This window comes from Anabrus simplex, chromosome 1 (assembly GCF_040414725.1).
Source record: "Anabrus simplex isolate iqAnaSimp1 chromosome 1, ASM4041472v1, whole genome shotgun sequence".
Taxonomy (NCBI): Eukaryota; Metazoa; Arthropoda; class Insecta; order Orthoptera; family Tettigoniidae; genus Anabrus; species Anabrus simplex.
Window position 1 is genome coordinate 784,026,587 of NC_090265.1, and position 14,012 is coordinate 784,040,598.

General features: G+C 36.5%; 1 protein-coding gene across 3 annotated transcripts in view; it reads left to right on the forward strand.

Moving 5' to 3' along the window:
* The window catches only part of LOC136857516 (coronin-2B), a 252,436-nt gene that overhangs the window by 143,849 nt on the left and 94,575 nt on the right, over positions 1–14,012 (forward strand). For all 3 annotated transcript variants that reach the window (XM_067136227.2, XM_067136229.2, XM_067136228.2), the window contains 3 exons: positions 11,066–11,215; positions 11,917–12,081; positions 12,188–12,412. In XM_067136227.2, coding sequence (XP_066992328.1) covers positions 11,066–11,215; positions 11,917–12,081; positions 12,188–12,412 — 540 coding nt within the window. The remainder of the gene's footprint in view (positions 1–11,065; positions 11,216–11,916; positions 12,082–12,187; positions 12,413–14,012) is intronic.

Genomic DNA, 14,012 nt, shown 5'->3' on the forward strand with positions numbered 1-14,012 from the left:
ACGAATAATCCTCTAAATACGCTCGTAAATAATCATCATCTTCTCCTGCTACAAATACACATTTCCTTGACACCATATTGTTTACCAACACGCTCACAGAGCATTTCAACATTATTTTGTTTCTTCACAAAAGCTTTACAGAGACATCTGATGGCAATATTGGGTACTCCATGCCCTTTTCTATGGAACTAGCCACTAGAGGTCAGCAAAGCCTGAAATTCCGTACGTATTATGATAAAACGTCGACATCCAATAAGTGATATAGATGTTGATTCCCCTAGGGAATCTGAAATATTTGTTCCTAATTAGTAAATTTATAATACCAATATAAATGGTCCGTTATTGGACATTATAAATTTTCCAGCTAACTCATTCCTGGTTGCAGCGTTTCACTCCCGTGTGCTGGGCTGGGCTCATCAGTTGGTACCTTGGTACCTAGCACACCTACCAAGACGCTGGCTAGTGCATACTGTGGAGGCCACTGCGTAGGCTAATTGTAGCACCGGTAGTGCCAGTGCACTATGGGAGACTTTGTCTCATTACCAAAAATTGATGCCTGCTTGGCCATTAGATGATATAGATGTTGATTCCCCTAGGGAATCTGAAATATTTGTTCTGAATGAGTAAATGCAATATGCACTAGCCAGCGTCTTCGTAGGTGTGCTAGGTACCAACTGATGAGCCCAGCCTAGCACATGGGGGCGAAACGCTGGCAACCAGGAATGAGTTAGCTGGAAAATTTATAATGTCCAATAACGGACCATTTATGTTGGTATTATAAATTTACTCATTCAGAACAAATATTTCAGATTCCCTAAAGGATTCAACATCTGTATCATCTGATGGCCAAGCAGGCATCAATTTTTGGTAATGAGACAAAGTCTCTCATTGTGCATTGGCACTGCCGCTGGCTACATTTAGCCTACGCAGTGACCTCCGCGGTATGCACTAGCCAGCGTCTTGGTAGGTGTGCTAGGTACCAACTGATGAGCCCAGCCTAGCACACGGGGGCGAAACGCTGGCAGCCAGGAATGAGTTTGCTGGAAAATTTATAATGCCCAATAATGGACCATTTATATTGACATCCAATAGATCGGATCATCTTGACCTGTGATCCGTTAGATTGGATCTTTTATAATCTATTAGCTTCATTTCCATATTGATTTGTATCACAGTATAAAGATAATTTAAAAGTCACCACCTTATCAATACACAGATTTATTTACTTCAAAATTGGTAAATTAGGTCAGGACCGGTTTCGACCCCTAAGGGATCATCTTCAGTTGACATACATATAAAAAAGATATATACAAAAACATCACATGTAAAATATTCATCTTTTAGTTAATTCAATTGAGTCAAAAAAATTTTTTTGTGTTTAGAATGTTGGTGGGTACATCTTAGTTTGAAAACATGTGTGTGAGATTTATAGGCTCACTATGTCCAAATTATTGCATATACAGGTCCTATACCTCCCTACATACAGCGTCAAAACTATTACATTCAATACAACCCATCTATTTGATGAAAACACTGGCAAATTGCTTACTGAAATGGCAAAGTGTGTACATTTCTAGTTCAAAAGCACATGCTGTCATATTACAATTTATATTACAAAGTATAGAATAAAATTATTCTTGCATTTGTGCACATTGATAATAGTGAGACTATTGTATGGTCTTCAAAAAATACCGTTGTTTGAGGTATGTCACTGTATATCTGCTTTTTTGAAATGTCAATAGTCTAGTTACATTCTTATATATAAGTTATGAAATTTCACTTTTTATAGTTCAGTCAAATGGAAGAAACATAGAGTAACCTTGTTAATTTAGATTCTTCATGACTAAAATACTGGTATATAGTATATTATTAAAATAGATCCTTAATACTAATACTTAATACTAAAATACCATCAAAAAATATTACCCATGGGATCACCAATATCAGGCATAATAGCTGAAATATACATGGACTACCTAGAACAGGGATGGCGAACCTTTTCCAACTAGTGTGCCATTTTAACTCTGGTTTATTATTCTCATCTGTTGACTGTGCCACTTGTTGTTTTCCATTTCCATTACGGGATGTCTACAACCTACACCCCCCCCCCCCCCTCGCAACTTCCTTTCAATTTCCCGATTATGTTTCATAATACGTTATTTATTCATTTCTTGAGTTATTTATTTATTTATTTATTTATTTATTTATTTATTTATTTATTTATTTATTTATTTATTTATTTATTTATTTATTTATTTATTTATTTATTTATTTATTATACATATTTGCATAACGGGTGCAATATATCTTGTAAATACATTTGATTGCATGTTCCGTGGGGCCGCGGTGCTTTCCTACCGACTCGTAAGCCTATCCCATCGTCGCCACAAATCCTGTCTGTGTCGGTGCGACGTAAAACAAATTGTAAAAAAATTATTAGATATAAAAATCTAAAGTACTAATATTGCGAATGGACTTCGTTTCCTCCATTAGCTTCATTATCTTCCCACGTTGTAGTTTGTACGCTCAACAATTAACTAATTTCTCCCTCATCACATTTCCATAAGGAAATCTAAAATAAAGCTCTCCTTGTTTGTAAGGTCACATTCATGCTTTCATCAAAACATACTGCATATATGTGGGAGTTATCCAAATTAGCTTTCAACTGCTCCGAAACTTCTTCACTCATTTTTATTATTCTATCCTTGACAGCAGTTCAGCTGGCTGGAATTCCTTTAATCTTGTTAATTATTAGTTTTTAATTAGAGAAGTTTCCAAATGATGTGTCGGACGTCAATAAGAAATTTTCTTTCAACAACTCACCGTCAGAACTCTGTTCCCCATGCGTTCTGTACTATGCAGCCGCACTGATATTATTCCTTGGCCAGAAAGATAATACAAAAGAACTAGTTTGTTTGCATAATGATGGATATTTTGTGAAACGAACTCTCTTCTTTCTTCATATGAAATGGAACAAACATATGAATGGCCAGTCTCAAAATTGCGCTTTACATTAAATGTGGGGGATACAACTGTTTTCGAACACAGGCAACACATCTTTTTAACAGTCCGAATTCCCTTGGCCAGAGTTCTTGAAAAATACGGTCACAACCTTTGTTAAGTTTCTGCTTTTTTTTCGGCACCGAAAACATATTTGCGATGTCCGTATACAAAACCACCAGAAAACGACACTATCTCACTTGACTTTCGGACCTATCAGTGTAGCAGTGTTGCCATATTGCACGTCCGAATGGAACTAGTATTTAGATTTTCGATATTTATTTCTTACACGTGAAACACTGTAAGATATGCACTGCCTGTAGTACGAGACGTATATATAAAATATTATTATGTTCATGTGGCGTGCCACCGAAATCGTGTCCGCGTGTCACCTAGTGACGCGTGGCATAGGTTCGCCATCCCTGACCTAGAACATCAAGAAATCCAAAAAATAGAAAACATTATCCTTTGGTGCAGATTTATTGACGATGTGTTTATTATAATGGATAATAGACATACCAATGAAAATACAATCTTAGAAAAACTAAATAAAATAGATCCTCACATAAAATTCACTGTGGAAACTGGAAACAATAACACTATTAACTACTTAGATATGTCCATAACTAGACATAACAACCATTTAACTTACAACATATACAGAAAACCTACCCATACATCGAACACAAAAAAAATAGATTCCACCCATCCATACACCCACAAGAAAGCCGCATACTATAGCATGATATACAGAGCATATAATATTCCACTTACGAAAAAAGATTTAAACAAAGAATTGAACCTTTTCCACGAAATAGCCAAACAAAAGGGATATAAAAGAGAAATGATTAACCGGATCATTAACAAAATAAAAAACCAACCAAAAACCAAGTTAACTAGAACCGTCAAAGATAAAAAAAGAATACACATTATTTACTTACAACAGTAACCATATACACTCTATAACGAACATTTTTAAAAAACAAGGCTAAAAATAGCCTACAAAACCACATGCAACTACACTAACATACTATACTATTCCAAAACAGTTAACAACATAAACAAATACAACTATTCAGGTATCTACCGCCTAAAATGCAGTGACTGCCGAGTCAGCTATGTAGGGCTTACTGGAAGAAGTTTTTCAATACGATATAATAAACACGTAAATGCTATCAAACATAGACATTTTTCAGCTATGGGACAGCACATTAATGATCAAAAGCACAAATTTACAAACATCAATAACGACATGCAAATCCTTAATACCAATCCAAAAAGCCCCTTGCTCAGTATACTAGAAGAATTCTACATAAACCTAGATAAATACATCAACCCAGATTTTAACTTGAACGAAAATACAGACAAAAACAATATTCTTTTCCACGCCGTAATTCCCCTCCTAGCAGATTATTATTTAAAAAGAATCAACAAACAACAATCCATACATACAAATAAACCGCTCCAAGATCTCCCCTCCTCCAACCCCACTCCCGTCACAAGCGCTCCACTCATCCCTTCAAACCTCCCCTCCGCCACCGCAAATTACAGCCCCAGAATAACACGCAACAGATCCCGACAGGCAGCCACGCAATACATGGTCTCAACATTTTACGTAAGTGATACGACATATAACTTACTTTCCACATCTCTACAACACATCATATTATACACTTATTTCTGCTTGCAGATACATTATTTCACAACATATAGAAGCCTCCATGCCACAACAAACGTGCAACTTTATCAAGACGCACGACATTTCAAACGCACTCCACTTCACAATAGTCACTCATTCAACTAGTAACGACACGCGAAAAAAAGAAAATGTTTTCCTAACGACATACAGAATCTCGAGATAACTCCAACAACAGCAGCAGCTTACAAAATTGCATCAATATTATACTACATCACGTAATTCACTTGTAAAAAGAGGCAAAGCAACATAGTATAAATATGTATTCGGTCGTATTTATGTAAACATTTCTAACTGACCAGTTATATCAGATTATAATCTCACAAACGGTAACAACCCATAGTACTGTTGTTAACCTATGTTAACCCTATCATACGTTTGAAAAATGTGCACGTATAGCACTACATATTAGTACTTTTAATGTAAAGAATTTATTTTAATAAGCCACCATATACCAATATTTTAGGTATAAAGAGTTCATTTTAACTAGATCACCCCATGCTTGTACAAGCGGCAAAAATAAACAATATAAACAAGGGATTGAACCCTTTCCCATCAGACTAACTTTAAACATTTCCAACTGGCTTTCATATTAGACCACAACTTTACAAATGATAACAAACCATAGAACTAATGTCAATAAATGTAAACCCCATTTTAATATATAAAACAAGTACAGAAGGTACCACATACTTGTATTTTAGTATTAAGGATCTATTTTAATAATGTACTATATACCAGTATTTTAGTCATGAAGAATCTAAATTAACAAGGTTATTCTATGTTTCTTCCATTTGACTGAACTATAAAAAGTGAAATTTCATAACTTATATATAAGAATGTAACTAGACTATTGACATTTCAAAAAAAGCAGATATACAGTGACATACCTCAAACAACGGTATTTTTTGAAGACCATACAATAGTCTCACTATTATCAATGTGCACAAATGCAAGAATAATTTTATTCTATACTTTGTAATATAAATTGTAATATGACAGCATGTGCTTTTGAACTAGAAATGTACACACTTTGCCATTTCAGTAAGCAATTTGCCAGTGTTTTCATCAAATAGATGGGTTGTATTGAATGTAATAGTTTTGACGCTGTATGTAGGGAGGTATAGGACCTATATACGCAATAATTTGGACATAGTGAGCCTATAAATCTCACACACATGTTTTCAAACTAAGATGTACCCACCAACATTCTAAACACAAAAAAATGTTTTTGACTCAATTGAATTAACTAAAAGATGAATATTTTACATGTGATGTTTTTGTATATATCTTTTTTATATGTATGTCAACTGAAGATGATCCCTTAGGGGTCGAAACCGGTCTTGACCTAATTTACCAATTTTGAAGTAAATAAATCTGTGTATTGATAAGGTGATGACTTTTAAATTATCTTTATACTGAGATTGGATCTTGGCGCTAAGCGGGTTAAATCGAGGAAGAATATGGTTTGTGAGGCAAAAGTACCGATATTGTAAAAGGCTGGTATAGAGAAGATTGGCTGCACTGGAATCGATGACGAGAAAAATTACTGCATGCATTTTATTAAGGAGATTATCTGATCTGCCTGGATTTTACGAAGCAAACTAGCATTTGAAACTGCTTCAGTTCAGCTGTCTTTTGTTATGTTCTCAGTAGTGAAGTCATGGTAGATGAGTTTTCCGGGAGTGAAGAATATCTCCAAATACCAGGTAACATCTCTTTCAAAATATATTCAGTGTAATGATGATCTTCCAGTGCATGAAACTACATCAGTAGATGAAATACTTGAAGAACAGAAGGTGAGAATAATGTCAGTGCAGGATGAAAGTGATGATGAGCCGTATCCTAAGCCAGTTCCTATGATGTCAGAAGTGATAGAGACAAGTAACTTAATGAAGTGGCAGCGGCATATATGTGTGTTTGAAGTTGACGATGACATAATGGCTTTACCAAACAAGATGGAAAGTTCAGTTTTAAAATTAAAACCAACAAAGCAATCGATCATACATTTGTATTTTAAACCAGTGTAGATATTCCTGTTTAACTGTGATAAGATGTATTATTAGATTCAGAGTTCATATATTACAAATTTTGAGTTATCATTTTTCCCATCTGTGATGTCCAAATACATTTGTTTCTTCAAAAATGTACTAATGAGATTTTACTGTATAAGATTACAATTAATAAATAATAAATATATTTTAAATACCAACAGCATAGCCTTATTACAATGCCATTTATCATGAAATCTTCTAATTTAAGCAACATCGGATCTGGTTGGCACTTGGAGAGGTAGAGTAGGAGCAGAGTGTAATTGGCCATGCTACTGCAAGTAAAATCTGGCTCAGGAAGCTTATCATTGGCCCTTGGCCTACAGTCAACCTTAAAAGTTTATTTTCTCTCTCTCTGTAGACGCTTAACGTTGCACCAACTCAGATAGGTTTTCAGTGACGATGCGGTAGGAAAGAGCTAGGACAAGGAAGGAAGTAGCCATGGCTTTAATACAGCAACAACCCGAACATATGTCCGGTGTAAAAATGGGAAACTACAGGAAAAAAAACTTCAGAACTGCTGATGTAAGATTCAAAATTGCCACCTCCCAAAAGAAATGGCCTATTTATAAGCAAATATCCCTTGTTTGCTAATTTACATGGGTAATTGTCCACATGATAAACTTTCAAAACGCAAATATATTCTGACATTCTTGAAGGTTTGATTCGTGCAGTTTATTGAGTGTGATGGCAAATAAAAATTTTATAGGAAATATTTTAACTTCATAACTTAAAATTCCAGACCTCCTTACAGTGTTAGGATCCCTCCCTCTAAACCATGTGACCCTGTGCCACGGTGGGGAGGCTTGCGCATCCCAATGAAGCAGATAGCCGAGGCATATATGTAACCATATTGGCTAGGTATCTGTTGCGAGGCCAGACTAACTAATGGTTCATTGAAAGAGGTGTAGCAGCCTTTTGGAAGTTGCAAGGGCGGCAGTTTGGATGATTGACAGATGTGGCCTTGTAATAATGTTTAACATGGTTTGTCTGTGTTGATACTGCTACGTGGCTGAAAGCAACAGGAAACTACAGTCGTAACTAACTCCCAAGTACATGCATCTCTCTCTGTATGAACGAATGATGTAATAATAATGGCTTCCTCACAGGTAAAATAGTCCCCCATTCAGGACTTCGGGTGGAGATAGATGGGAGGAGAAGATAATTAGGAAGATGAATACCGATATTCTGCAAGTTGGAGCGTGGTATGTTAAAAGTTTGAATGATTGTGGTTGGTTAGAGAATCTGAAAAGGGAAGTGGATTGACTGAAGTTAGATGTAGTTGGTATAAGTGAAGTATGTTGGCAGGAAGAACAGGAATTTTGGTCAGGCGACTACAGAATTATCAACACAAAATCAAACATGGGAAATCTAGGAGTTGGCTTAATAATGAATAAGAAAATAGGGCAGCTTATGACCAACATAATGAATGAATTATTGTTGTCAAGATAGACACCAAGCCAGTGCCCACCACAATAATGTAGGTCAGCCAGCGAGGAAGAAATCGAAAGAACATATGAAGAGATTGAAGATTTAATACAATATGTAAAAGGATACAAGAATGTAATTGTGTTGGGAGACTGGAATGCAGTAGTAGGCCAAGAAAGGGAAAGGTAATGCTTTAGGAGAATTCGAAGTGGGTCAAAGGAATGAGAGAAAGTCAGCTGGTTGAAATCTGCACCGATCATAATTTAGTCCTCGCTAATACTTGGTTCAAACACCACAAACAATGGCTGTATACGTGTATGAGACATGGAGGCACAGAAAGGTAGCAAATAGAATTCATTATGATTAAGCAGAGATTCAGAAACCAGAAGTTGGATTCCAAAACCTCCCCAGAAGCAGACGTAGACTCTGACCACAACCTGGTGGTCATGAATTGCCATCTGAAATTGAAGAAAGGAAGGAATGCTGAAGATGGAATCTAGATAAGTTGAAAGAAAAAATTGTGTTAGATTGTTTCAAGGCATTTGCCTGGTGTGAAAATGAGAAACCATGGGAAATCATCTTCAGGGCTGCTGACAGAGGGGTTCGAACTGTTTCAGAGAACATGTTGCACAAGGGCTAAATGAAAAGGCTGAAGGAAACACAATAGTTGAAGAGTGGACAGTCATGAAGGATGAGATTGGTAGGGCTGTTGAAGACAAGTTAGGAAGAAAGGTAAGACTAAGTAAGAATCAGTAGATAACTTGGGAGGTATTAAACCTGATTGATGAACGGCATAAATACAAGAATGCAAAAAAAAATTATGAGGGTAGAAAAGAATACAGTTGATTAAAGAATGAATTAGGTAGGAAGTTTAGGAGAGCTAAGGAAGTATCTGAAAGAAGTGCAAGGATGATGGTTTTATGATTGTAGGAGAGGTAGATGATGCATACAGGATAATTAAGGAAACCTTTGGAGAAGGGAAAATTAGGTTTATGAATATTAAGATCTCAGATGGAAAACCGCCTCTAAGGAAAGAAGACAAGGCAGAAAGATGGCAGGAACGTATTATACAGTTGTATTAAGAGAAAGTAGTAGATGATAGGGCTCTAAAACAAGAGGAGGCTGCTGATACTGATGACTTGGGAGACCCAATTTTGAGGTCAGAATTCGACAGAGCCTTGAGAGACCCTCAAGAGGAACAAGACCCCTGGAATTGATGGCATACCCTCAGAATTACTGACTGTGTTAGGAGAAACCAGCATGGTGAGGTTATTCCATTTAATGTGTAGGATGTTTGATACAGGAGAAGTGCCATCCAATTTTTGGCAGAATGTTCTTTTGCCTATTCCCAAGAAAGCAGGTTCTGACAAGTGTGAAGACTACTGCACCATTAGTTTAGTATTTCAAGCTTGCAAAATTTTAACTCGTATTATTTACAGAAGAATGGAAAGTCAATTTGAAGCTGAGTTGGGAGAAAATCAGTTTGGTTTCAGAAGAAATATAGGAACATTTAAAGGAATACTGACTTTTTATCTGATCTTGGAGGATTGAATTAAGAAAAACAAACCCACGTACATGGCATTCATAGATTGAAAAAAAGGCAAGCGATAGTGTTGATTGGACCAAGCTATTTGAGATTCTGAAGGTAATCAGGATCAGATAACAAGAAAGAAGAATTATCTACAATCTGTACAAACATCAGTCTGCAGCTGATGAGAATCGAGGGCTATGAAAAAGAAGCAGCAATTCAGTAAGGTGTGAGGCAAGGCTGCAGTTTGTCCCCACTCCTTTTCACCGTTTATATAGAACAGGCGGTAAAGGAAATCAGAGTGGAATTTGGAAAGGGAATCACAAGCTAAGGAGAGGAAATTAAAAATCTGAGATTTGGCGATGATATTGTTATTTTATCTGAGCCTGCAGAAGATCTGGAGAAATTTGCTGAATGGTATGGGCACAGTCTTGGAGAAGAAGTACAAGATGAAAATAAACACATTCTAAAGACACCCAGACTTGTTCAGTTGGTGTTTGAGGGAAGTGTAGGGGGTAAAAATGATAGGGGTAGACCAAGAAATAAATATGACAAATAGATTGGAGTAGCTGTAGGATATATTTGGTATGTAGAAATGAAAAGGTTAGCACAGGATAGGGTGGAATGAAGTGCTGCTTCAAACCAGTCTGTGAACTGATGACTAAAGAACAACAACAACAACAACAAATGCTTTATAAATTGGTGACCTGTTCCATGCTCTTTGGCATCCAGAGTGCGGTAGAGATGTAGGTGGTTCGAACTTTTGTCATCAGAATGAAACACTGTATGCTCTTAGAGGCAAGATTTTTTTTGTAATATCTGAAGCTATTTCTTTTCAGTTTCAACTCAGTTAATTTATAACTCGTAGGTTCTAAACTAATTTTGATTATCAAGTTTGTATATTACCTGAATAAGAAAAGTTACGGTATAAGCACTACACTTGAAAATTAAAAATTAAGCTATTTCTCTTTCAAGTGTAGTGCTGTTACCATATGCCTCCTTTTTCAAGTAGTTTATAAATTTAGTACTCAAAATTAATTTCAAAAGACTGAAGAATCTAACAGTTACTGTAAAAAATGAGTTAAAAAGTGAATTTTGTGTACTTCTCACAGTAAAGATAATTCCTAATCTTTGTTTCTCCTACAATCATTAGAAAGATGTTGGAGAAAGTTTCATCAAAATCCAGCGAGTAGTTTTAAAGATTAGTCCAGACCACAGCACTAACTTTAAAAGTAGTAGTAGTATAGATTGCAAGTGGTTGTATTTATCGTTTTGTATATATATAATTTCTGTCTGCAATTTTGTTTTCATTTTTCTTTGTAACTAGTTTTTCTTATAATCTTATCCATTCATTTTTTATAGGTGAAACTCTGGTACATCCCCGATGGAGGTCTGGTTACTCATTTAACGGACTGGCTGATAGATTTGCACGGCCACAAGCGGCGAGTTGGCTACATTGAATGGCATCCAACAGCAGAGAACATTTTAGTCAGCGCAGGCTTCGACCACCTAGTAAGTCTCCTTTGTTTGCGAGAATCATTACCTTTGTAAGAGAATAATAAAAATACCAATGTTGAATCTACAAAATTTAGGTGATGAATGGCATACTCTTATCTAAATTCTTGTGTTTCAGACTGAAGATATGGAAGTTGTTTGGCTATAGATCAGGGCTACACAGGTTATTCGGGGTCCACCCAAACAACGTCAATGTGTTCTGTGTAACAGCTGCCATATGTGGCCATTCGTTTCATGCAGCAAATTCACTCCAGGTGATATTAGAAGGACATTGTTGGAAAACACACTGTACAGCCCTGGTCCAATCACCATGCAACTTCCATATCTTTGGTTAGCTGAAAACAGGCATTGAAGGGTTGGCGCTTCTTCTCAGACAATGAAGTCATGGACATATTGTTCACAACTGGTTCCAATCTCAGCCAAACTAGTTCTATGAGCAAGGTATTCACCGCTTGCTAAAACAGTAGAAAAAGTGCTTGTGTAATCTCAGGGATTACTTTTCAAATAGTACCTTGTTGATTTCATTCTGTGGCCCGGGTTCCATTTTCATTTGATCTAGCCTTGTATTACATCCACTCTTATCATTGTATGACATGAAGCACCATAGACTTCAGACTTTTTATTTAGATGAAGGTACTTGCAGTCTAGCACAAATGTGATCATTGTGTACATATTCTACATTAACTGTTCTTTTTCAGATGATTGTGTGGGATGTAGGGCATGGTGAAGCCGTAAATGTGATTGACTGTCATCCGGATGTTATCTATTCTATGTCTTTCAACCGCGATGGTTCACTCATTGCTACCACATGCAAGGACAAGAAGTTGAGAGTCATTGAGCCCCGTAAGGGTATTGTGTTGTCGGTAAGATATAACAACTTTTACCTCTAGTTTATAGCAGGATAGAGAAGAATATGAAATTATTCGAGATGTCTTAAAAATCTTAATTCATTTAATTGTATTTTGGCAGGAAGGCATTTGTCATGCTGGTACCAAAGCTTGCAAGGTCGTGTTCTTGGGCAACACAGGCCGTCTTCTTACCACAGGCTTCTCCCGCCATTCAGATCGACAGTATGCTGTGTGGAGTCAGAGCGACCTATCAGAGCCACTCTGTGTTGAGAATATCGACTGCTCGTCTGGAGTTTTGTTTCCATATTATGATCATGATGCAAGGGTTGTGTTTTTGGCAGGCAAAGTGAGTAATAAAATTTGGTTGGCATTCATCTTATATTCCTTTATACTGGATGTTCCAAAGAAAGGTTAAAATGTTTAAAAAGGAGTTAGTAGGCATCAATAAAAGTCCTGTTAACATGAGTCCTGAAATTCTGAGAAATGGTTGCAATCATTGTAAGATTCTACAGTGAACTCTTTGGTAAGAGACAAGTGAGCTGTCTGTCAGTATGTGTTATGCAGTATAGCTTTTGTGTTTGTATCAAGAGATTGATTATATAGATGGCCTTTTGTAGAATTTGTAATACAGAGCTCACTGCTCTTACAGTGATGGTAAACGTTTGCTCATTTATCAGGAGATACTAAATTTAGAACCTGTATTTATGGACTTTTTTGATACATACTACCTCAATATAAATGGTCCGTTATTGGACATTTAAATTTTCCAGCTAACTCATTCCTGGTTGTCAGCGTTTTGCCCCAGTGTGCTAAGTTGGGCTCATCAGTTGATAAATAGCACACCCACCAAGACGCACGGCTAGTGCATACCATGGAGGCCACTGCGTAGGCTACTTGGAGCCACAGGCAGTGCCAGTGCACTATGAAAGACTTTGTCACATTATCAAAAATTGATGCCTGCCTGGCCATCAGATGATATAGATGTTGATTGCCATAGGGAACCTGAAATATTTCTCCCAAATGAGTAAATTTATAATACCAGTATAAATGGTCCGTTATTGGACATTTAAATTTTCCAGCTAACTCATTCCTGGTTGCCAGCGTTTCGCCCCAGTGTGCTAAGTTGGGCTCATTAGTTGGTAAATAGCACACCCACCAAGATGCATGGCTAGTGCATACCGTGGAGGCCACTGCGTAGGCTACTTGGAGCCACCGGCTAGTATTATAAAGTCCAGTATTACACCATTATTGGTATTATAAGTTTACTCATTCGGGACAAATATTTCAGGTTCCCTATGGGAATCAACTTCTACAGCATCTGATGGCCAGCAGGCATCAATTTTTGGTAATGAGACAAAGTCTCTCATAGTGCATTGGCACTGCTGGTGGCTCCAAGTAGTCTATGCAGTGGCCTCCGCGGTATGCACTAGCCATGCGTCTTGGTGGGTGTACTATTTACCAACTGATGAGGCCAACTTAGCACACTGAGGTGAAACACTGGCAACCAGGAATGAGTTAGCTGGAAAATTTAAATGTCCAATAACGGACCATTTATATTGGTATTATAAATTAACTCATTCGGGACAAATATTTCAGGTTCCCTATGGGAATCAACATCTATAACATACTACCTCGTCATTTAAATATTATTATTATTATTATTATTATTATTATTATTATTATTATTATTATTATTATTATTATTATTATTATTATTATTATTATTATTAAAGCGTCTTTATTGTGGCAAAGTTAGGGCTCCCGGCCCTTTCTTACACTTAACCACTTCATGTATATACAATGTAATTTTTCATTAAAATTTAAACATATGAAATCTTTACAACCTAAAGTATAACTAAAGCAACTAAAGTATCACTAACTAAACTAAGGTGAGTAAAGTATAACTAAATTATATACAGGAACACATTGCAATAAACAACCATATT